At 34.5% G+C, this 27,246-nt stretch overlaps 1 protein-coding gene across 1 annotated transcript in view; it reads right to left on the bottom strand.

Annotated features, from left to right (window-relative positions):
* Positions 1-27,246, bottom strand: part of LOC132560856 (calcitonin gene-related peptide type 1 receptor-like) — a 62,743-nt gene that overhangs the window by 16,045 nt on the left and 19,452 nt on the right. Inside the window, exons 2-4 of the mRNA XM_060225560.1 lie at positions 3,513-3,617; positions 1,688-1,800; positions 243-340 (exon numbers count right to left, since the gene is read on the bottom strand). Coding sequence (XP_060081543.1) covers positions 243-340; positions 1,688-1,800; positions 3,513-3,617 — 316 coding nt within the window. The remainder of the gene's footprint in view (positions 1-242; positions 341-1,687; positions 1,801-3,512; positions 3,618-27,246) is intronic.

Here is a 27,246-nt window from a genome sequence, read left to right as displayed (position 1 = left end):
ATTGGAAGTCTATATCAATGCTCAAGAAGATGATGTTGTCTGTCTTCGAGGTCGGAGAATTTGTAAAGGAGTTGACAGTTTTAAAGTAGAGAATAAACGTCATTATGTTCATGCCTGACAGAGGGAATATACCTTTAACTTAGTGGTAAGGCATTTATTTAAACAACGACATGTCGTGCAATTGCGTTCAAGTGCGGAAAAAGAGGTTTTGAAGACTTTTACATGTGGTTTTGTATACTCACTTGTAGCACAAGAAAACGACAAGGGACACCGTCAGTAGAACTATAGATAAGGAATAACCAGCGATGAAGAGGAAAATGTGACGATGTTCGGCTATTTCCTGTAACAGAAAAAAACCAAGAAAATACCAAAATGTCAACATAAACATAATCCAAACTAAAAAAGAAGAAGAAAATAAAAAAAAAAAAAAAAAAAACAGGGCAAAGTATGTATAAGAGAAAAATCTACAAGTAGACTCCTTAACTTGTACAAGGATAATTAGACCAAGTAAGGGTTAGCATATTCTGCTTCACCAATGACACCCGTCATGTACATCTTGGTCAATTCAAGTACATGTAAGTAATGTTACATTCTCAAACGAGAACAAGGCATACCACAACGGAACCAACAGGTAAAATGACGAAGCATCCACATATGTAGAGCTTCATATCGCGAAAAGAAACGGAATATTTCTCAATGAAATCACCACGACGACCGTAAAACTTTCCAATATTTTCCATCAATCTGCAAAATTTAAAACCCTGTGTTACGGGTTTGTCTGTCTTCTTTGAACAAAATCTTGAACAGAGGAAGTGTATTTCAAAAAAGCTTGAAATGTAGACGATTGGATGAAAGAAAACCCTTTTCATCACACTTTTAGCACTGCAAGATAGGCTAATGCTGCTTCATCAAAACATAAAAATGCTTATCCCTGAAAAGATACATAATTTGGATTGTTTTGGATTCTGATTGTCTAACAAACAGGTGATAGGCATACCTACATATCAAATAACCCGACATGAATATTCAAGCTTAAGGTCAGCAGCGTGACAGGTCATTATGTTCAGCTGCTAAAATGGAACACACACTGATAATGAATGGTGGATATATTATATTGTCAAAAATTTCATGTCAACCAGTACGGATAAATTGTAACATAAAAAGTGATGATAGTCACCGCGGTCCTAAGGAGTGACCATTTCCTTTCCCTTGTTACTGTACCTCTTATCTATAAATAGACAAAGAACCAATGTAGGGAATATATTCCGAGATTTCCCTTTATAAACTGTTTCGTATTAGATTGCTGTTATCTTTACCTTTTAGTATGGTGCTTTTATCGTGTAAATTGTATTTTGGCTTTGCTCTGTTTGAATCTAACTGAATTGAATTGAAGATATCCATGAAATTGGGGATATTATTTTAAAATGGGGTAAACATAAAATCTATTGAAGTAAAGCAAACAACACATAGGGAATAGATAACAGGTAAACTCCCGAAATACATATGCTGCTTTCTAGAATTGCATGTCCAGAACTATTGACGTATTGCAGAGGCATACAAAATATGTTTTCTGTTTCTGCGTCTGGGCATTTTCTATACTGTACACAAACTACATAAACGTTGAATAATGGGCGTTCGCAACAACATAGATTATATTCTCTCTTGTGTCTTTATAATAAATGATTACCTTCGTCTCCGTTTTCTCATTACAGCTTGAGAAATCGATGTAATTTGGTGAACTGTAGTTTGGAGGAAGCCACCAGGAACCGTTCTCTGTACATGTTCGAGATACTGTTGCGCCTGGAATATTAAAAAAATCACAAAGTCTATACCTTCACTATGCAAACTGAGATGAGGTCCACTTCAATTTTATTTTTACATTCAGCCCTGCGGCTCATTAGCATTTTTTTTTAAAATTCAAAATCAAATTAATTTAAAGAATGTATTTTAGAGAGTCACCGACTGACCAGAAATGAAACTTTTTGGCAACTTTCCTTAACCTCGTATGAAAGTCTTGTGAACTTGCGATTTCCCCTCACTTAACTTCCTTTTTGATGAGAAAACAACGTTGAAAATATCGAACACAAACGATCGGTTTTTATATGTGAATAAGTAGAAGTAACGAACTATTAGCCTTATTTATACACTGTAAATGTACCTTGTTAAGAATTTCGACATTGTTCGATACCTCATATGTTTCTGAGATACACAGCAATGATAGAAGGACAAATAAACAATGTGTTTCCTTTATTGAAGTGTATAAGAGGACATTATTTATAATGTTCTAAACAAAACAAAATATAGACTTTTCTGTTGGTGTTTCAACATCACAACGGGAAATTACCAACATTGTAACATCACGATCTTTTATCTGAAAGTGTTTGATACTTATGACATTATTATCAAACTCTGTATTTGTTTATATTGTATCAACCTTGTTAGAACTAACACGTGACACTTCAATGAAACAATATATTATTATAAAGATAACTCAGGAAATTTTAACTGGACCCATGGCTCATCTGATACCTGGAAGGCGAGGGTTCTTCTGGTGAATATGTGTATGTGTCAGTTACTTCTCAGAGCAATTACCTCTCACCCTAGACAAGGTGAAGGAAGAATTGTACATCACTGCCAACTTCCAACTAGGAAATGATAAATAAATTTTCCTATATATTTTTATCCAAGGATCAGAGTCTTCTGTAAATGAGACTTTCCTTTTACCAATAAATCTCGTTCGTATTATGTTCTGTCATGCAACACTCGTGTTAAGTGACATGCTAGTTCTCCTCAACACGTGGCAAAAACCATATATTATTTTTAATCTGCGACTTTGATCAGTAAATTTGGTGGTGTTTATAACCATGATATGTAACTTTACCTGTCTTCACCAAAGTTATCCTTATAGGGTGTAAAACGGCAATACCTCATTAAAGGAGACTGAAATAGCATGTAATAATGTTGCCAAACCAGACATACATCTTTATTTTCATTATATTTTCACATCAATCACCAATTAATTGTCTACTCCAGACCTTCTCTATTAATATGTATCTTATCATAAATCAATTATTTTGCTGGCGAAACAGTATAAACTATATAACAATGACGTTATATGTGGATTTATCGCTGGTATGACGACAACGTCCATTAATCTAAGTGAAAGCAACAATTTGAATCTGATTTAAGGACTAAATGACATAATACAGTTTCCTGGGGTCACTACTGTCGACGGTAAAATGGCAACAGCTGGCGTTGCAATTGGTCATAGTTAATCTTGAGTTCGAGTTCGGGCACAAGATGATTTGTGCTCTTATGCTAGGAATCTAACTATTTCTCTATTTTCACACTACATAATGACTTGTATTTTACGGTTCATGATTAAATGATAAAGGTAAGAGAAGGGCACAATGTGTAGATTTAATATTGAGTTCGTATTTGGTCAGATACGTCAGTTGGAGGCATATTTGTACTGCTTGTAAAATAATATTAATAGATAAGACACGTTTTACCAATTTGGTTTGTAAATGGACACTGTATGGTAGCCACGCTGCCAGCACGAGTATAGTTCCAGCATCCACCAAGTCGGTCCATGGTCGCATTGCAGTACTCATTTCCTAGAATATAAAACAGATTTAGAGGTAAAAACTAGGACAAAAAAGAACAAAAGAAGATTTACAATGACTCCTGCAAAAGCACAACATAAGACCGGGTGTTCCGGAAGAGTAAGTGTCTTCTTCTTTGTCGATGGCACTCGCCATGTAAACAGTGTGGACAATCCAAGTAAGTAATGTCATGTTCTCAAATGAGAACAATGTATAAATAAACGAAACCAATACAAAGAAATAGAATATTATAATATCGTAAACAGCACGTGCCAATTCAATTTCTAAAATTACTTGATTTAGCCATATATATATTTTGCTTCAATACTTGGTTTTGTAAAAATCATACTAAGAGTGGTCTATCGTATTTGTAGAGCTGACACACAGTCTAAACGTTAACAGAGATACAATGCATATAAATAAGCTTGTATGACACAAGCCACCAGGTCATAATGATAAAATGTCCATCCGATTTGTTTATCTGTCATAACCAAACACAAGCAGTATTGGCAGATTTCATATTCTGTCTAAAATCAAATTACGCATATTTTTTCTAGGACAAATGCATGAGTGTTATTGTAATATCTAAACCCTTGGAATGATTTCACTTAAGATAAATTATCTTGGCGGTCCATGGAACGCCGTGACATGAGTTTCTGCATAATCACAAAACATTTGACTAGCATAACTGGCTTATTGAGTGATTAAATGGATGATATAATTTATTGTAGTTTTGGCTTATTGAGTGATTAAATGGATGATATAATTTATTGTAGTTTATACATAGGCTGTGGACATGAGATAATATTCTATATTTTTTACACTCGAATAGTGAAAACATAATATTGACTTCAGAAACAATGAAGAAATTCTTCACACGATCACGAACACATGAATCAATAAATATTCGGATAATAAGCTTCTATAATTTAAAACCGCACAGTAAATGCCGAAACAATCTTAATTCAAATTTGAAGCCGATGAAACAATGATAAAAGAACGATTTATACGGAGACCATTGAAAAACGTTTTATTTACGACACCCGCCAATGAAATATTGGCTAATCGAAGTACAGTTTGTTCGATCTCAAATGAGAATAAGTCTAACAACAACGTAACCAATAGGTATCAAATACGTCCAGCTTCATATCCCACTCGAAAATATATTATTTTCTAATTACGTTTTTTTTCTTCTAAACACCCAGTTCTTTCATTAAACCATTAAATAAATCTACGGATTAATATAGCGACAACAAAACCTTTTTATGTTCAAAGTCATGTACATTAGAATGAAATCATTAGACATTGAAACAGTGTTCAGAGGTCCAAGCGACCATGTCAATATTCTGATATCTATGGTGATACAACATTTTCTGTACAGTAGATTTACGACATGTAATTCCAATTATGGTGTAACATACACGATCGCATATACTGCATTGTATGTATGCTATCATTGACGTAAACGGAATACATGAATAATCTTCAAATTGGGGAACATAACCATTTGTTGAAAAGGGAGTACTTTTGCCAATTGGGACAGAGTTTGAGTCAGAATTCAGAAAAAACCTAGGATAAAATGTACACTATAAATGAAGATTACATGAATAAAACGTGACAATGTTGAAGTTAGATTAATATTACTTTTATGACGGCAGAATAGGAAAATATATTTACTAGAAATAGACTAATTATTTTTCATTTTGAGAAAGTCTTTTCTATGTTTTCAGTATGTTCTTCTTGATAGTGAAATCGCAAGGAAACTTATACAACTTTTGGAATACTACCTTTTCGGATGGTAATATTTGTCTAGATTAATTCCTGCATAGCATATTGCAATCGGAATTTTTAAAAAAACATTTTTGATATATTGGTATCAGAAAATATAAGAATTCTTTACATTTACACATTTATTAATTACACAACTGATTCTTTAAAAAGATCGTTTAATGAAGATTTATAATGTGAATGCTGACCCAGTGCTCTCTATGATACCTGTTTTAAAAGATTACACATTACAGTGCAACAAGCTATGTCTGAATGCAGTCTTATAACACATACATGAACCACTGTCTCCCTAAATTGTATAAGTGTGTATTCCGAGGTTTATGGGGCGTATCGATTGTCAAATCATATTCAATATAAGACCCATTAGGGATGAAATGATTTCAAATGAAAACCAAAAATATTTGTTATATCAATAATTGAGCATTAAATGGATCGAAATGAATCTATAAAAGCCATAGATCAGCGCCCCCAGAGATGGTTTTTGATAGAGACCTTTTAGACCTGAAGTCAGGATTCCTAGAACGCTTGGAATTGGTTTCGTTCCCATTGTTATATGATTGATCCATATGGACGTGTGGAAATTATATTCTTAGAATTAATGTTTACACTGCGTGTTGTGAATTAACGAGATTTCCGTCCCTCATTGTTATCAAGTTCCACATATGGCCGTGGCAACACAATGTTTATTTACACTACAGCAGACACGAAAGAACAATCGACATTATCAGAGAGCACTGATGCATTTGTACGCAGATGTATAAACTGTAGTCTCCAAAAGTACAAGTAATTAAGGAAAAATTTAAATATCTCCTTGGAAATATTTTTTTAGTTGAACAAAGCTTGATTGCTGCGTGTATTGATCCTATAATGGAATTTTCATATTGTGTATGAAAGAAAAATACGTGATTCGGTATCAATATAAAAATGGTATAATTACTGATCAGGAGAGCACTTATAAGGAATCTTCAATAATATCAAAATGATATCACGGAATCAATCAAGACTATCGGAGAAAAAATTTAAGAAGGTCAGCATATATGTCAGAAAATACTTGACACCATCAGCACAACGGTAAAGATATAACCGCTGATATCTTAACATAATACAAGTGCATTGTATGAAATCTACAACATCAACAAAAAAGGACAAAACTTGCAATCGTGTCGATGAAAAGTACAAAATGTATAGGTATAAAATGAAAAAAAGAGAGAGAAAACCTGAAAGGAATTATACAAATATTTATCATATTGTATTAAGTATGCAAAAAGGAATACCTTGGAAACCAACCAAATCAAAGTGATGAAAGCCTCGTCAATCAGCTGTACGCTTACACCAGAAGGACGCATTACCTAAAGAGTCTGATCTATTCAAGAAAAACTGGCAGATGTCTGGTCTACTAGCCCGCACAGAATGAAAATAGCTTTATTTGGAGAGATTTCTTCTGATTCACCAAATCAGTTGGATAATAAAAAAATCATTGCTTCCCAGGAACCAATTTGCGTAATACACCAGGCCGTCATGAGATTAGAATAAAGGATCATCCATATATGAAACTAAGTGTTTTGTATGTATAAAGTTATTGTGAAACTTAAGTAATAGTGATACACAACAGTAACTTGTTCAGATGATGACGAGAAATTCACAATAAAGAAAGGAAAATGAAACTTGATTAACAAAGAAAATAGAAAATATTGTTGTACCTGGCTGAAATTCATCAAAAAAGACTTAAGTAATGTCATAGGCCAAAAAGATAAAAAAAATATGTTAACAGTAAACTTAATGGAACATGTAGAATTGAAGAGACATGACGCAGGCGTACAAACCCTTGAACATACCAATATGGCAACTGACTCTTAATTCAAACATACATTTGAAACTTTGGCAGCATAAGAATAAAATAAAGATTTACACGAATACACAAGAGAATACGATACGATTTTCCGTAAGTGAACTCCTTTCAGAGTAGGAAAGTTGTCTTCGTACATATTTTGCATTAAGTAGGAATTGCTAGGAGCTGTGAAGCTGTTTAGAAGACATATCCCCCTTCTCTATGAAGATTTGATATACCTGATTCAAAATAGATTTCTTGGTCATTGCAGAAACGTGTTTCCCGATTTATTTAGGCCAACTTTAAGTCGAAACCATGTGAACCATGTTTCTTTTCATAGTAGCATTTGTCTTGTTTGGTCGTAATGTCATGTTCACATGACATAAATGCATAAATAAACCTTGATATACTGTTACGATCCTTATAGTGCTGGAACTTTAGACACTATTTTGATTCCACTGTGACATATTTTGTTTTCGATAACAATATATAATATCGAGGCCCAATTTAAAAAATGAAATAAAAAACAAAAGATGAACCTAGACTTTTACTGTTTTTTTTATGATTCTTATTTATTTATTTGATCATATTTCATTATGCTTTATCCAAAGTCCAGTTTACACGTCTTACTATGCCACTGATTTCAAAACTGAAGCTACCATGTATTATGTTCAATGCTTACTCGGGATACATTGATAGCTATGTTTTCGTCGTACGTAATGAGTTTACTGCCCTGCAGTTAAGGCGCAAGTATTTACATGCTGTCCTTATGCTGTAGGCATTGACCCTGTCTCCCTTTTTGCGTTTAGTTAAGCGGTCGCCATTGTAAGAAAGACTTTGTATTCTGTTCCCTGGCAAAGAGCCTTTTAGATTGGTAGTTACTATTTTTTGCTTAATCCATATTGGTGAAGTTTAAAGAGATACCTTGCTAGGCGCATTCGACAGTATGCTTCAGCGTGGTAGCAGTACAAAGTCGGCTTCAGTTTCGCACTATCACAAGAGGGCTTATACGAACATATTCCAGTCTCCAAAAACACACATACTCCTTACATAAAGTAACCTTGTTTACACCGAGAGACTGTCTTTAAGTTACCCAAGATGTTGATAGAACGTAATATAAACCAAATAAGACATTGAGCTTCATCGCAAACGTAGACGATCTGCGAAAACTGTTTTAGGTGTGGCAAAAGAGATTTACTTGAGATTTCTTTGGTCAAAAACGTGCAAGAAGTCCCTTGTCTTAACAGGTTCATTTGTAAGGTACAATTCGGGGCAGATAAGTTTATTTAACTCTCATATCGCTACTAGAAGATGTTATTTGCACATTTATATATCAGTTCTGCTTGTGACTTAAAGAGTGTTTAGAAGTTTCAGAATTAAAGAATATTTTATGGCTGTATTGGGAATTATCTTATTGATTTGTCTCTGATTTATTATTCTGTGTGGCATTCATGTGGCTTAGTTGTATCGATATAGACTATACAAAGACTATACAAATACAAAAAACCATTTTTAATCTAGAAAGTTTTCAAAATTCACACGCAGAAAATATATAATGTTTTTAAACTCACTGGTATGACAATATATCATTCCTTTTGTAATTAGCCATGTGTAAATATTTAAATACTTTGGAATTGAATGATACCATGTTTCGAACAAATTGTACATATACAAACCAATCCAATACACCACGGACAGATCACGTTTGGAAGATAATCTGTGAACCTCTATCAATTATTTACACGTAGCTCGAAGGATTGTCTGAAATGCGACCTCTCGTCACCCTTTTATGGTAATAAAATCGAAACAGGAAAATATAATGCCATTACGTAATGTGTAATGATTTTCCTTCACGTGAAGCTGTACGAAGATCGCATAAAATCTAGATTTTCATCCCATGGAAATTACACAGAAACAAACGAACAATTGCATATGTGAATTAAACAATACAATGTACATATAATTTAGTGCAGATTATAGTCAGGTTCGATAAAAGTTTAAAAAAATGTGAAAATACCAAAATGTCAACGCAATCATAATCCTTTTTTCAAACTCAATAAAACTAGAGCAAAAAAAAAAAAAAAAAAAAAAAATTTACACAGAATCTCCTGAAAAAAAGTACAAGGAGAATAAGACCAGGTGTTCCGGAAGAATAAGGGACTTCTACTTCATTGACGACATCCGCCATGTGATCCTTGTAAATAAATGCAAGTATGAAATTTCATGTTCTCCAATGAGAGCTATCTATACAACAACGGAACAAATAGGCAAATTAACAAGCATCAAACACGTTCAGCTACAATTAATTATTATCTATGAGATCACTATGGCTACCGTAAAACGTCTCCATAATTTTATCAACTTGAGTCTTGAATCACTGTGTTACGAGTTTGCATGCCAGTTGACGACATTTTTCAAGAATATCGTGATAATGGGAACTGGCCCTTAGATATCTAATCGACCGCAACATGTAAGCACAATAGATTATGGGTGTTGCTTTCCAGAAATGGAAAATGCACAATAGGGAAATTGCAGACATCACGCTTGTATGGGAAAGATCGAAACAGCTATGAAAGTTGACTACAATAAATCAAAATATCCTTCATTAGTTTCCAAAGTCTGTATTGATTTAATGAAATCAATGTCGTTTTATATTACCAATCTTTTATACAGTAATGCTAATACGCTTTTAAGCAAGATTATAGTTTAGTAAGACTGAGAAATTTTTGTTGCTTTGAGAGCTGTATAAAGGACGAGTTCTCTATTACTAATGCGGGTTATTTTCGCCATTGAACCATTATACACGAATCCGTTTATTTTGCCCTCTGATAATTGTAATAAAAGGTTAAAAAAGTTAACAAATTGATATCAGGAATAACAGAAAAGCACGTGAAATCCATCCCGAAAACACACTCATTTAACGTATGCATTCACCTCGTATGAATATATAACAACAAAAAGAAAACAAAAAAACAAAAAAAGAAAGGTAACACTACTTTATTCTGTGATTAATTAATTAACCCCTTCATAAATCCTTACCAATCATGTACGAATAAAGTAATTGATCAATTCTGATAAAACTGCAGTCAGGGTTCATTATAAAATTTTGCGTTTCGCAAAACGCTCCCCTCCCACTCTGCGCCTTCCGTCACCGTGTTGCAGACAAAACCTGGACTCAACTGGCAAATTGTCTTAACACTGCAACCAAAATGCCGTGCAACTCGACGGCGAGACTCCCCAGCCTGGATCATGCCTACAGCCCTTTCTCTCTGCACTTGTGACAGCCGGGGCATAATGATAAAGTTGATAGATAGCAAGATTCGGTGATTTCTAAGTCCTAAGGATCTAAGGAACATTTGTCAGTTTGAATGTTTATGAAATTCAAGCGAAGATACAAGTTAGTCGCAGAAAACCTCGTGCAGCTCTTTCGCTAATACAGACTTTCACGCTTGAATGATTTTGGTAACCCCCTTGGATTTTGTAATGTAAAACATTACCATTTTCTAATATTGCACAAACGTCATTTTGTTTTCACTCATTTACAGGTATTCGCCAAGGAAACATGTTAACCTTTCTTTTTTTGTTGAGTATATTATAGAGATGCAATGTTGAAATGTTCAAAGTATTAGAATGTTAACAACACAAACTATACCAAACAAACCTAACCATATTTCTGTTTTTTCGTTATCTGTACTACAATTGGTAAACCCCTCTGAATGAATTACCTGTTCATTACTATAGGTTTCAATTTATTTTTTTTTCCATTTTTAACATATCAAAATTACTGTAAACTAGTCCATTTGTCATCAATCAGATAATTGAAACAAATAATCAAACAACAAGGAAGTAACTAACAAAAGTGAATATACATCTGAACCTGTCAAGAAAATAAGATAAGAATATGTAATGTAGTAAAACGGGAAAGATATTAATCGTAGGTACCTGGTTGATGATTATTTACTGATATGCACAGGGTTTTTTACTCCTAGACCATGTTGTAAAGTAGACACACAGACACTATATATAAAATATCAAGAGTTGCCATTCATTCGAGACTTAAGAAACGATCTTCTTTACACGAGTGTAAGATTCTTTTCATCCCATAACTTGGATACAATCAAAAACATTTGTCAAAAGCAACAATTTATAAAAAAATCCAGATCGGCGGAACCATAGTAACAGCGTTTATTCTTATACCACTAGTCGATGACCTAGCAGCCGAAATCGTTCAAATATGAACGTTTAAATGATGAATATGATAATCACAGTTTTAAAGATTCGAAACTTTTAGTTCGTTTTGAATGATAACCAAATTGATGCCTTACATTCCCTGGAGCATTTTTAAAACCGACTTTTTCTGTTATCGCCTGTTCTGATCATAAAACACGTCATAAATATTCCATATCTGTATCGGGGACCACTTAAGGTCACGCGTTAAATTACATCACCCTTGTCTCGATACAGGTGACAAGAGTCACTCTTTACAGAATTTTAATCATCAAATGCTTCTGACTATAGTTTGATAGGATACACAGATATTAACTTCATTCAAACACAAAAAATGATGCCTAATCTTACTCAATTAATCAATGAAATGCACAGGATAGTCCTGGGTTTTATCATTGCAAAATTTACAGCATAACAGTATCACTAAAAATCATCTATACTGCTATGTCCAGTTCATAACAAAACGTAGTGTTGTGATGGAAGATTTAGATGGCGTCGGGCTGTTCGAGGGATAGCTATGTTTTGTCTTGTTTGTTTGTTTTCATTGCCAATGTAATTTTTATGGCCTCTCGGTGTGTACAAAGTGAGCACGTGTTGAATATGGGTCTTAGTGGATGCAACGTGCAAGTCTGCGGCGATAGCACGGAATTAAAACTGTCCTTATAGAACTACCAGACTGAAATGCACTACTGTATACCCCCAACAATACATATCATCTGATTACAGTGTACTGAAAACAAGTAAATAATTATGGACATTAAGGAGTAGCAGTTACCAATTGTCACAACTACTTACCAAGTAACCTACATTAACATATGAACTGACCTGTTGAAGCGTTATTTTGGCTGCAGATTTTATGCGATATCATTGTTTTAACAAATTTGACTAATTTTTTATAACTTGACGACGTTTAAAAGCAATTCTCTGATTGACCTTCATGTGGCGTATCACACAGCATGTTTTGGATGTTAGAATGACCCATACATATCAGCATATATATGAATAAGTTCTGGAAGATTGTTGTCAATTTTACCACTTGAACGTTTTGGACACATCTTTCTCACCAACCCACCCTAACATTAGTTGTGGCATTGTTACCAAAAATGGTTTTATCAACTATTAAACACATCAAGGATATTTTTCACCACCAACGACATGTTTGTATATGAATGTGGTATTACAGTCTAACTCAACGCAATTAGTTTACATTGTAAATTTAGGCTGGGAATAATGCAGTTAACAATTGTTTATGAAAAAAAATTCTATATCTTTTATGATATTTTAAATCTTATTGCCAAATAACTAAGACAACGAGAAATCAGGAGAATAGATATTTATGTCTATCTAAATTGATATGCCTACGTACATGTTAGTAATATAACAGCAGGAATTGATGAAATAAATTAATGGTTTTGTTTTAAAGGTTATTCTGGTTCAGAGAGATGATAGATAAATAGGTTGTCTGTTTTTCACGTTTTGATGAGTAGAGGAAACAAATAGCATTTAACCGTCATTGGTCAGTCTTTTACTGTGCAAATACTTTAACATTTTTTCACAGTGATGTGAAAGAATTTTTTAAAACACATTGAAAGCAGCTTGCAAAATATAATTGATATTGTCGTTTAAAAGAATTTGCAGATTATCGTATTTTGGCCTAACAGTTATTCTTTTTAATTGGCACATATATTGCCACAGACAAATTTCTATCAAATCACTTTGCCTTGCTTATAAAAGTACTGTGAATAGCAACCACGCATGGTGAGTTCCATTACGTGCTCTAGGAAGGATTTTCTGATGAACAATGATAATAGACGAGCGTCACAAACACCGCTCTAATTGTTCATCCGTTTTCATCAATACCCGACCGCGCTTCTTCAGTAAGATTATTATATCTCGAGTCTAAGGCAAAACACAGAACTCAAGAGTATAAATGTGATTTAGTTTACGTCCAGACATTGATTCAAGATACAACAAATCATGCTCTGTATTGTGCCCGCCTGCTGTGTGATAAAAATCCTTAAGATAACAAATTGTTTTCCTTTGACGTAATGGACTAAATGTTATAACAAATGACCTCACGGTTCAAGAATCCCGCAGATCACAGCGTAATGTGTGCTATCATTAATTTGTGTTGGTCAACATTGAAACGATATTTGTAGCTACGCTTAATTTGTTTATCCCGTTGGGTAATGAAATGTGAACGCCCCGATATTCAACTTTCTAATAGACGATTGCATGTGGTGTTTACATTGAACTTGCCTAGGTTTCCACACAACGTTAACTATTATCTGGTTGCCCATTATAAGCTTTTCCACAGTTTGTCCTCTGTTTGCTTTCTCCGTAGCCAAACACGTTTATGTAAATTACTGCCAGAGATAGAGAGCCTAGCTTAGCTTGAAAATAACACAATGACAGCTTAATCCAAGATATAGTCAAACATATTTTTAATCATTTAAATTGCCTATAGATAAAGGCAAGACCCCTGTTTATATTGGATTACTAAACTTCACTAAACTAAAATCCATATAAACGACGTTACTTCTGCTGGTTCGTCTAGCTGTTGAATCAAACCTTTGTTCAATCCTCTTACTGCCGTCTAGGTACTGTAAAATATGGGTTAAGTTTTTTTGCTCGATAAGTGGAGTGAATGCTTTGTTTTTTAAAGTCACAACAGTTTTATACCAGTCGTCAATACCCTTTCCCTGTAATGCTTTCTACTATAAAAATATTACACTACCGTACTCCATTTGTAACTGACAGAACGCCTTCATTCTCTTGTTATGAGATCTCTTTCCGGTACAAAAATATGGCTCTGAACTTTACTGAAGCATAATTCGAAAACACAATAAGTACACATCAAAGAACAAATATACGGAGGACGAACTCATAAAACTGATCGAGTTTCTGTTTGACAACATCCGTCGAACTAATGGCATACCTATGATTACTACACGTACCTCTCTGTTGGTTGACCTTGCAATGCTCTTCAACAGCAACAAGAAAATACCGCCATGTAAACGTAATCATCATCCAAGCCCAAATTCAATGAAATCTGGGTAAAATAAGAACAAAGTAAAATTTTCTTTAAAGTCCACTCTATTGATTTCTCTTATTGTAAAAAACGGTGTCACAATAAGACTGCAACCCAAATTTGATAGTACTAAGAAAGATGGTTAGTAGTTTTGATATAGGTTTGGTTGAACAACTAGATGAGGCAGCAATAAAACGTTGTTTGTATGGATTCTTGTTTAGGAATCAAGTATAAACGGAGGTGGTCCGTATTCTCATCATTAATTAGCAATCCTTTTGATTGACTTTCCTTAATTTTCATATCGCATCTTAGCTAGCAAGCATTTTTTTCTTTGGAAACAAAAATAGATAGAAAAGGGGATGATATTGAGAAATAAAAAAAAATCACAATGGGGAAACTAAAATCATCACTTAACATAAAGCTTGATGGTTTGTTTCATTGTAGGAAAATATCGAGATATGCCACTGATGTAGAATAGTTTGATTTCCAATTATGGTGGGTATGATGTATGGACTTGGTCAATACATCTTTTGTTATTTAAGGACAAGACCCAACATATGGTATGTACATGTCACAGTTGATGACATAGTCAAGGGCCTGTTTCCATTATCACGATGATTTTCGTGCAAGAAGTCGTTAAATTGATGGACGAATTCTAACTCAAGGTTTCAAAAGATGCAGGTCGGTGAAAATTATCGGGAAGTTCTACAGGCGTTATAATGATCTCATTGAAAAATATTCGACTTCTTTGTGCAATTGTGATGGAGATGTTTAATGCTCGCTAGTTTGCCTGTTGGTTCCATACTTTTATATCTTGTTCTCCTTTAGTAAACATGATATGACAAACTTGGATTAACCAAGATTTGTTTTTTTGAGTGTCGTGGATGACGCAGAAGTCTCTTACTCTTCCGAAACACCTGGGAATTTGAGTTTGGGTTATGAATATGTCAACATTTTATATTTTCTTGTTTTTGTTCATAAAACAAATAAAATGCAACGTAACGAGCCACGACGTTGGTGTTGTGAGTCTATTTGTTAGATATCGACATATTGTACGAAATAGCAGTGAAGTGAGATTTTGGAAAACAACTCCTTTAAAAATTTAATTCCACATAAAAACATATTGGGCAAGATTTCCAAAAATGGAAAATTTAAAATATGGTCGAAATCGTCAAGGTTGTACAACCTGATTGAAAGCTTAACCTGAATGGTAAATATCAAGGTATGTGGCGGATACAGACGTGTCTGTGGTGTCCAGTTCTAGTTTGTATGAAGTGGTTGGTATGTACGATGGACCGTTACATTTCTTGTTATCTAAAGACAAGACATACACACGATATTGAATATCTAGAATTGAATTTCAAAAACGTATATAACTTGCACGTACCACCTCACAAATTTCGCACAGCTTGAAATGTTATTTATTTCCAAATCAAAGGTACTGAAGTATAGTTAAAATGATCTCGTCTTGCCTTTCATATTGCAAAGACAAAGAAATTCATGATTTGTTAACAAATTAAAAAAAACACATATGTGTAGAAGGAAAGGATTGCTCAATGTATGCGCTGTACATTACGATGAGAAACGAGAGCATCATTTCACATCATACAATTGATTTTACACAATACGTTAATAAGGATACCCTGAAGAGAATAACGTATTCTGCATACCAGGAATCATAGTGAAACACTGGATTTCCACATATGTTTATTTTGAAGTTAAGTAAACTTCAAAGTAACAAGGAAGAGGAGGGATTTAAGGTGCCGCGTATGCCATCTAGCATGTAAACCATAACGAGTGGATGCAGTAACCCACTGAACGGGGAGAGGAACATTATTTTGATGTGAAAAAATCTCGTTTACATTTGGATGGGAAACGGTTAAAGCATAATATTAAGGTACCTGAGAGATCTCTTCCATTTCATGCAATGAAGAATATTTCTGATCTCCCCTATAAATTTAGGAGCTGGTGACGTCATTGGTAAAGATTTAATTTAGCGGCAGATGTAGAGGAGTCGGTCATGTCCTTGGATGCATTAAAATTGTAATTTGTACATTCAAACGTTTACAAAAAAGGGACAAAATCAATTTAGGAAAATGACCGATATTCTATGAAGGAATTACAATAAGTTTGGTAGCTGTTGAGTTTTGGTAAATCGTTGTAATTTCCTTGCTACCTCAACTTGTAACTGTGGGGTGTGATTCTGTCTAATAAACAACACGGAAGGTTCCGTATTTACCTGGAGGGCAGCGTTGTACGCTACTCCACCTCTCTCATTCCTACACCTCTGGAGGAAGTTAATTAGCGGCGGTGCCGTGTTATGTACCTACATACACACGAAGGTTTCCTTCGTCTAATGATCTCATTAGCAGACCACATTCTAGGAACACCCCGTTACTTGTTGAAACCTCGTGTATGACTTTTCCAGGATTGGTGATATACGAGAGACAATTATTATTTCCCGTTGTGGAGAAATATTTGCGTTCTGAACGATTGTTTAAGTCCTTATCGACATAGTCTACAAAACTGCTGATACACAATTAAGAATGTTTGCCTTCCATGGTGTGGGACAGGCACTAGTCAATTAGATTGCATGTAAATGCTAATTCAAAGATAAGTGCGGGGAGAAACTGCTTAAATAGGACAAGAACATAGGGCTCAGTGTGTAAATAATAGACTCTTTATGTGTTAAAACTGATCAATATCTATGGATAAAATAACTAATGAGAATTGGAAAATAAATATAACAACTGCAGCAGCTTGAAATATATATCTTCTATCATGTCGGTTCCAATCAAATTCTTAACCAAAGAAAATTTGTCAGTTTTCATAGTTAAAAAAGAACAAGAAAATACTAACATGTGTTTACAAAATCAGAATCCCACCCTAAATTCATTTAAACAAAGGCAAAATAGAAATAAAAGATTTACAAAATTTTCCTTTAAAAACATTTACAAATTCATCCTTAATGCAACAAAAAATAGAGAAAGTACGGGTAATTATGGTCAGTAATCTTATATAATATCTAATACTGAAAGTTTTAACAAATACTCTTTATTACCAACAAATTAACAAACAAACGCGGACAGGTAATCCAGCAGCCATTCTTAGTTGACCTTAAGGACCAAATAAAAAAGACCATCTGTGATATCAATAATGTAGATGGTAGTGTACAATGCGAGCAATTGGCAGAGACAGACAGGAAATTGTCATCCCTTTCTGTACGTAATTTAATCTCACTTTAAAGCCCTTTGTAAATACATTAAGAAAAGGCATCAAAATCTCTTTGTTTTCAGATGTCCTCTTGATATGCTTTTTATGGAATTGATGCTACATGTAGATAATACATGAGCCTTACTCTTAAAAAAGTAACAAAGAGAATACCGACAACTTAACAGAATCTTAATACAAACACAAATTTGATGAAACAAAAGCAAAATATGAATAAAAATATTAACACGGAGTTTCTTAAAAACAAAAGAGACCCGAATGAATCATTCAAGAATAGGCCACGCTAGCAGAAACTTACAGTTCCAAAGCGCAATACACGTGTTCTTTTCTTGAGTAACCTCTGAATAAGCTTTAATATGATTTTAACATTTCTTTCAACCCGATATCTCGCTGCAGCAGATTTTTTCGTTATGGTTTTTTGATAGGATTCCAAGCTAGCGAACTGACCTCCATTATGAAAACATGAAACAGTAATTGGCCTCAAATGAGAAATTTCAACGATTCACTGACTACAGTAATCGGAAAAAAACCGTTCAGAGAGCTAAGTAATTTAACGTTCAATCAAGTTAGTCCGAATGACCAGTGACCATTGGAGGGGCTGTATTTATTTGGACCTGCTCACGGGGGGCTAATTATATCGTGTGCAGTAAAGTCAATCTGATTGCCAATGATGACACTTAATAGTTCTTCTTGATGATGTTGATCAGAATGGATTTATACACACAAGGTGAGTCGCTGCGTTCACCATGTAATCAGGGCTGACGCCGTGTCCCTAGGGGGTGCTAGAGTGCAGCGTAATAGCAATTGTATTGTGAAACTACTTGGCGCCTGAATTAAGTAGCTATGAATTTCTCCTCCCAATTTGATAGAAATTTACCCACTTCCGGTTGAATATGATGTTTCCCTAATGAATGTTCGTAGCCGATATGTAGGTTATTGAAAACAGAGGAATTCACACATGAAATGGGTAGTTTTCGAAACACAGGCTGTATTGTGACCGTCAGTTAATTCCTTTATACTGGAATACGCTGCAGCGATTACCTAACCTTTGTTTTCCTTTTTGTGACTTTTGAATAATTTATATTCATTCTTTCTGTTATATATCGATTCACCCAGCCGTAGAATAAATATTCTCAATATCACATCACGCGTTCAGTTCAATTATCATCTATAACACATTTTCTCGAAGACAACGATGACTACTATGTTGCTTCGAAATTTTCCGAGCAGCATTTTCTACTGCAATTTGGTGTGGTGAACTTCATATATATTAAATGTAAATGTGCTGGAAGTAACAAAGTCATCCAATGGTGACATGGTAACGATAACACAAGTGAAGACAAGGCTTGAGAGATCTTATGAAGTACCTCTATTCTTAACAAAAGACACGTTTTTCTTTCTCCAGTAAAAGTGGAATACACCTTTGAAATGTGAATGAAATTTTGTTTATTTATTATTATCGCTACAAAGTTAACCGGTAACAATTATTTATTTATTTGTCGTATCTACGTGAGATACTAACAATTTTCTATAAATTCATAATGTAGGGGTACTATGACGAATGATAGAGTGCGCTTGGTTTGAACATTTTACAAAAGTGAATGAAAAAGCAAACTTGTGTGATAAGAAACGGTTTTAGCACATCATTAATGTATCACCAGTTTTCTTATGATAACGTTAGAAAGGGGAAAAGGGAGAAAATGCTACAAAAAATGGTCCTATGGAGAAATTCGAATTCCTCAGTCATCATCCATGCTGTTTACACTTCACCGCTTCTATATAGATTATGCCTCCATTTGGTAATTAACCGTTTTTGTCAGTGATGCTTTCCCACGAATAACTTTTATAAGGGTTATGAAACATGTTTACAGATCCTACAAACTGAAGGTTATGGTCGCTGATTACGGCCATCTCGTGTTGTCACTTTGTTGTCTTGTTCTTCTTTCGTTGCGATTTCAAATTAAGACAAGACGACAACACGACATTTTGAATACACCAATAAGCGCTTAAGGAATCTCGGATTGTCGCGGTAAAATGTCGCGCTGTCGTGATGTCGCCGTTTGAAATCTTAGTCTCGGGTTGTCACATTTTATGAACGCAACAAAGCAACAAGACGATAACACAAAAACACGATGGCCGTCATATGTCACCATAGAAATAGCTCTGATCAACAAAAGTTTGTTGCCGATTCGCTAATCAACATGGGCGCCGCCATCTTGTTGTGTGGTAAATACAAATGATTTTAATTGAGAGCTAGGAAGCAGACGGCGTTGTAACATGATTTCGGAAGTAAAGCGTTATTTTCCGAAAATTGTGTTTTCAATTTATAATCAAAACACTTGTTATTTAGTCGCTACCATCATGAGGAAACATTTAGGATTATTATATTAATACTTATTAATTTATGATGGAAAAAACTATGTAAAAATATTAATATCATTTTCAATATTTGATCAATAAGAGTTATATTACATTACAATTTATTACATCTTACGAAGCACAACAACTTTCTACAGCAAAATTAAATTCACACTAGAAAATATAGCCTATTTTCCAAAGTGAAGAACGGTAATTGAAAATGATTTCCAATACCGCCTATACTCTCAGACGCGAAGCACCATCTTCATGAAAAATTCACGATACTTTGATGAAATGTGACTTGTATCAAGATCGATTATCGCAAAGAAGTTTCTACTGAAACATGTACGGATTTAAGCATGGTTTTAAGCCTTTAGTGTTACACAGATGTCGAATGTGTGTTGGTTACAATCGAGGGTAACATATCACAGCATATCTGGTGTCATCTGGAATGTGTTTTGGTAAAGCGTTTAGTATTCATTTCCATTACTTATCTAAAGAGCACAGACACTCAGTTTAAAAGAATGAAAGCAAAGATTCAAAGTAGTTTACATTTCTACTGCATAAAGCTTAAGTTCCACCACGTGACGTGAACCTAATGGTAGCTTAAGGTTCACCATGTGACGTGAACCGAACGGTAGCTAAACGTCAACTAAGTAACGTGAACCTAACGATAGCTTAAGGTTCACCACGTGACTTGAACCTAACGACAGCTTAAGGTTCACCACGTGACGTGAACCTAACGGTATCTACACGTCTACGATGTGACATGAGCCTAACGGTAGCTAAAGGTCCACCACGTGACGTGAGTCTAACGGTAGCTAAAGGTCCGCCACGTGACGTAAGCCTAACGGTAGCTAGAGGTCCATATCATGGCAGGTCCATGACGTCATGACACGAGACTAACGGTTTATTAGATTAGATACTTGTAAATCTTGAAATGTGGATTTAGAAATTTAATGGGATAGAAAATTATTTTAATGAAGTTAAAACATACAAGAAAATGAATGCCAATCCTTACCAAACACAAGTAACTGATATTTTCCGAATACTTCCAATCGTCCAAAAAGTTTAATATTTAAGTCTGAAAACCTCGCCATCACGCCACTCATTTGTATGGTTTAGATATGTAATGTCAGAATGTATTTTTATCTGTGAGACACCGTCAGGTGTGGGATAATTTCTGTGACTTGTCTTGTGAAGGATTTTTGTTGTTTTCATATAATCAAAGTCATGCAATGTGACACAGTGTATAAATATGGGGTAACATCGTCAGTATCTTCCTACACAGAATACAAAGAAAACACAGACACATTATTTCAGCATAATATCTGAATCATCTACCTAAGTGGCAATCGATTGAGGCCGTTTTAGCGCCATTTGTGCAAGTATTTGCAGAAGATCCATCGGGCAGGTAGTTCCAGACAGTTGTTCCTTGTTCTATGATACAAATACTGCTACTAAAAAAAAAAAAAAAACAAACAAACAAATAAACAAGGCATATTATATTGCAAGGAAAAACAGTCTGGAAGACGAGAGAGTCTAGAAGTCCTATTTGTGATATGTTATTAAAAAGTTGTTTATGCACAGAACATAAACAAAATATATGTAGGAATATTTGTTAAGATTATGTCCTATGCAAAACGAAATCCCCCAAAAGTTTCAGAAGTTAAATACCTATTTATAAAATATTATTGATTATATCTGAAAGGCCCATTAACATCGGTCCGGAAAAATAACGGCGATAATAAAAGTTCCAATCCAATCGACATCAAACAAACGAAAAAGACAACAACATTAACAAAAATCCGTAAGAAAAGATTCAAGAAACATTTTAGAAAACTAACGAACGTAATTTAAATCGGCCAGTTACATAAAATATTATTGGTGAAAATTCCATAGTTGATAAAGAAATATCGCTATTTTCCATTACTTATAGAGGACAGTGACAATTTCAATCACACCAAAAGATAAAGCAGCACAGGCCAAGACATTCCTTGACAATTATATATGCAATCACAATTGATGATATGTATCATGTATATCACGTTTGGAAAATAAAAATAAAAAGTTGATGAGGTCACGTTTGAAATGTATTTTTGATTTGGGCTCAAGTCTGTTAGAATCCGAAGCTACTCTTTGTAAATAAACCATTAAACACCTAGCCGTTGAATCAAGTGTTTCACTTCGCTTCACTTCACTTGTGTTTTGGAGCACGACAGACTTGGGGATTAATTGGTTATTGTTGGGTAGTAATTTTCCCCTTGTTTTGAAGGCTCATTATTTTCTCATTAACGGGATTTTAACGGCTGTACGCTATCGAAATGAGATCCTGAGGCCTTTCATTATAAGGCACTACTTGAACTTTCAGGATGATGGCCACACGTTGCAAGAATTTGTAGCGACTTTCTCTTGCAACCCAGAACATCGTCCCTATGAATTTGTCCCTATCGAACGAATGTAGGATGAATTGAACGTAGGAGTTCGGAATCAAGTAAACCTCCCACATAACATCCGCCAATTGGCCAACGCACTTACCATGGAATGGAATAACATTCCTCTAACATCCAATGTCCTTACGAAGTCCTTGTTAAATAGAATTAGAAGTTATAGCTGTTCGGGAAGGGCAAAACACGATATAAGGAATTGGTCTGATAAGTGCCTTTATTTCAACTTTGTGTATATAAGGGAACTCTTATTCATAGCTTCCAAATGAAGTCCGCATCTAAATAAAAATCTCAGAACCTTAGTGTGAACGATAACGCCAAGTATTCAGCGATACTGAATGCCGTTGTGAACATAAACTTCACCAGTAGGTATCGACTCAAACCAGGTGTGATAAAATACTTGTGTTTCTGGGCTCTCTGGAATCGGTAGCAGACTTGGTATGTAATCCGTTTTAAGAACATTCTGTAAAAGACAATCCCTAACGTTGTGGGGGATGATTTGTGAAAGGGAAATGGAATTTAGGCACTGTCTCAGACTGTTGTCATCGTCGTCTTCCTATAATGATGCATCTGCAACGTTGTTTAACGCCTTCTTCCAAAGTGTATTCTCACAAATAGATTTTAAGTAAACATATGACTGCGATATTTCTGGTGTAGGTGTTAAAGAGTGTGCTAATGAATTATGTATACCACTCTGTAACATTTTCAATAGTTCAGTGAACGATGGTATCTTTCCAAAGAATTTTTAAATGAGCGAATGCTATTACTATCTTTAAATCAGGAAAACGTAATCAAATCTTAGGATACAGACCAGTAGCTCTACTTCCTATTTTATCTAAAGTTTTCGAAAACCTAAGTAATTTTCATTTTTCAAATTATATAAATCCGCTTATCTGCTATGAGCAACATTGTTTTATGCCAAAATGGTTTACTGTTTCAAACCTTGAATGCTTCACCGATCATTTTATATGCTATACCTATATCTCAAAGGAGTTTGATTAATTCAACCCGATTATTATTGTACAAGATGAAATTTGATATACAGAAGGTAGAATTTTAAGCCGGTTTACTACTTTTCTGAAAGACTCCAGCTTGTTACTGTCAATAGGGCAACATTTGGTGGTGTGAGGTAACTTCTGGTTTGGCTCAAGGTTCGATATTTTGACCTAAACTTTTCCTTATTTATATCAATGAACTGTCAGAATGTGTACAGTTGAGAGCGATATAGATAGTGTATGATTTGTGCATTGTGTGGAAAAATGGAAGAGAAGGTTAAAAAAGTGTCGCCAGGTCTTTTTTTTCACAAATATGAAGAAATGTATCAATCTTAATTACAGTATGAACGGTGAGAAACCGAAGAGTGAAAATGTTATTTAAAGATTGTAGCGTTTGGCTGTCCTCTTCCATGAGTTTAAGTACCCAAATTACACTCACTGTTCCAGAGTAATGCATATGCTCGGTTTTATAAAACACATATGTGAAAGCTTTACACAAATGTCAGCTTTGTCAGGAGTCAGATTACTGTTGTCAGGTCTGGTCTCCTTACCAAACATCTTCAATTTACCAGATCAAGGTTGTCCAGGATAAAAAAAATTGAAATTTTAATGTTTCAAGGCACAAAATGACTTTAATTCCATTTCTTACGCTGACACTTGTAGGCATTTTAATCTTCCTTGTCTGGAACAGAGGTGAGCATTTTAGACTGTTTTATTCTTTACAAATGTGCTAATAGCTTTTGAGTGTCCATGTTTAGTCAAACCAATATGTTTGTGTTTCTTGTCGTAATCTACGATCAATTCGTACTAATCAGTTTTACTGCCAGAAAAGTAGAATAACCGCTAGAAAGACCTAAATAAAGACGGATGGTCCAATATTCGAAGTTAACTATAGCATTTCAGATTGAAGCATATTGCTCATAATTTTTTTATTACATCGTAAATTGAAGTTACGTTTCTAAATGTCAAGACAGCAATGGCTTTTGTCAGAAAAACGGCATCAATTACCATAATGAGATATTATAAAGACGTTTGTAATCTATAGACAATTCCAAGCGCTTCACTTAAAGTGCATGTCCGCAATGCAATGTCCCTCTGCTAACGTCAATGTAACTTAATCATACTAGCGACTGGAGTTAGGGATGCATACCATTTACTTAATGTGTAACTTTGATCCTGACCATAAACACACACGACTAGAAGAGCGTAAAAAGGCTGTATGTTATTCTCATTCTATATCTGGGGTCTCTTAATCTTCTGCTTATTTCTTCGTGTTTCTTTGACACTGTCTCGTCTTTGGATTTTATGAAGACAGTGACTCATTCCGACGTTAGTAAAAAGGACTGCAGTATAACAGTTAAATGACAATATAAAAGGGCTGCAACATTGGCATAATCCATGCAGACGTTGCTTTACTCAATGACATCCATACATCTATATATATACATGGAATCAAATGGGTTATTGAAAGGCTGTTTCCCGATATCATGATACCCGTAATGAATTCTGGCAGCTGCCGGGAAAAATTACACAATGGTTGTCGAGACAGGCAAAATAATGAAGACTTGTGAGAAGCCTTATGATCGCAATCGTGAACTATGATCTGATTTTGAAATATTACGCTTCCTTGTACGATATGGAGCTCGCCACATTCAATATTTGACAATATGTCCGAGGTATTATATGTTGTATGGATGGTTTTCAATTTTTAGACATGGCGTTACCTAATCATTAAACTTACGGCGGGTGTAACCCATGAAGTTAAAGAGAGATCTTGTCTTACTCACTCATTCTTGTAGATCTTTTAGAAGTTTTTTTCTGTATTTTTGTTCTGTCCTTGTTTATTGATTTTATGTAAGAATTTCTTGTTGACGATTGTACACAAGACATACAGATAAATAGCACCTTTTAAACGGCAAATTTAACATTAAGATGTAGCAGAGCTAAATGATGAATTAAACTGCATCATACAACTGTTTTCAGGGCCTGGATCTAAGGAGATGAAATAAATAAGAAATATGTGTTGCTCTATTTTTTCAGCTTCTACGAAAGATACTTAAGTGAATTGCACCTTTTCATAATTTAGAGTGAGATACAGTAGAGCCAAACAATGAATTAAACTGCGTCATACAGCTTCCTTCTAGGACTCATCAGTGATGCCAAAATTTTGAAGCTTATGAAGCTTATGGCAGAGGAAAATCCAAATCACGATCAAGACGGGGAGGTGCAGCAGCCCCATAATTAGATAAATTTCATTATTTTCATACATCAAATAAGAAAAGCGTCAAGTACATGTGTATTTTCTGAAACGTTCCACTATGCGAGTGAATTAAAACGTGGGTAGCAGGTAACTGCAAACCTCTAGGACTTAAATTCCACCAGCAGTGTCTACTACCTGCTATCTTTAAGATATTACAAAAGTCAAAACAAGTCAGGAAAGTGGAGCTGCCCTGGTTATCTAGTTGTCAAATATATATCTACATGTGTAAGTGATATATTGCCCCTCAGCTCCAATAACAGTTCCACAATATTGTTCCGATTCATAACAGTATTTTTCAATTGTTTATGTGCTTGCGACTAAAGACGGTGTGACTGATCGATTTTTGTTGAAATTTTTACCCATGAGGTCTAACCATTAGACAATGTTTCATGGTGAGTATCGTGGATGAAGCAAAACAAAATGTTTTCCCTTTTTGGTCGTATTTCTCTTATACGTTTTCAATGATCTTTTCAAAATATTTCGTTTGATTGTATATTAACCTAATTTCGTCGAACTTGATTCAGGTGGAATATATTATTTTTTTTTTTACTCATTAAATCCTATTTTAGTTCCAGACAAGGAAGACTTTGCTGAATTATGCATATACAGAATATATAAACGACAGCTTTAGACATAATGTCATACTGTCCTGATTACTAGAGATGAGCATTGCCGAACAAATAACAGGAAATAGCATACTATACAAAACAAGATAACAGACAGGATGTTACAATGCGTTAGAGATTGATAGTTAGCGTAGTTTTGAGTGTTTCTATTAATACATTGCATTCACTACCTGATGCCTTGTTAAAAAAAAATCTAATCAGAAGTTACATGAATGGCTGCATCCAACTAAGTTTATAAAATTTGATTGTTTTCCTCAAAAATGCCAACAATTCCTCTATATGTTGAACTGGTATAAAATGCACCATGATTGTATTTGCTTTGGAAATTGTTTTATGCAATGATTTCTCGTGAATTGATATTTGACTTGAATGAAGTACCCATTTGCAAATATTGTTTCGTTAGATATATCAGATGCAGTGCAGATTCTATGAAACATGAACATTGTTTTGTTCCTTGAGTCATGTCATGTGATATTTATTTGTGTAAATTTAAACATATCGTATGAAAAATAAGAGTACTTGTGTAAACAAAATCGATAAAACGAGAACGATAATATATACAGCAGAATCTTTTACACGGATACAGACTAGGTTTTCCTGAAGAGTAAACATATCTTGCTTCACGGAAGACGCAATCTGAATCTTCCAAATGAGAATTGGTTTGATAACAACGAAAACCATTCAAACGATGTCGACGACTATGAAACGTTTTCATAGACGATGCTGTCTGTAAAACTCCCTCATACTTTTCATCAACCTGCACGTCTGTCGGTTTAAGAATTCTTGTAAATAATTCTTGATAATGGGACCAAATCGTTAAACATAGAATCAAATGATATATGTTAACACC

The sequence above is a fragment of the Ylistrum balloti genome, unplaced genomic scaffold (assembly GCF_031769215.1).
Source record: "Ylistrum balloti isolate Yb309-2 unplaced genomic scaffold, AGI_CSIRO_Ybal_v1 Utg371124, whole genome shotgun sequence".
NCBI classification, from domain to species: domain Eukaryota; kingdom Metazoa; phylum Mollusca; class Bivalvia; order Pectinida; family Pectinidae; genus Ylistrum; species Ylistrum balloti.
This window is presented reverse-complemented; position numbering and strand designations above follow the sequence as displayed.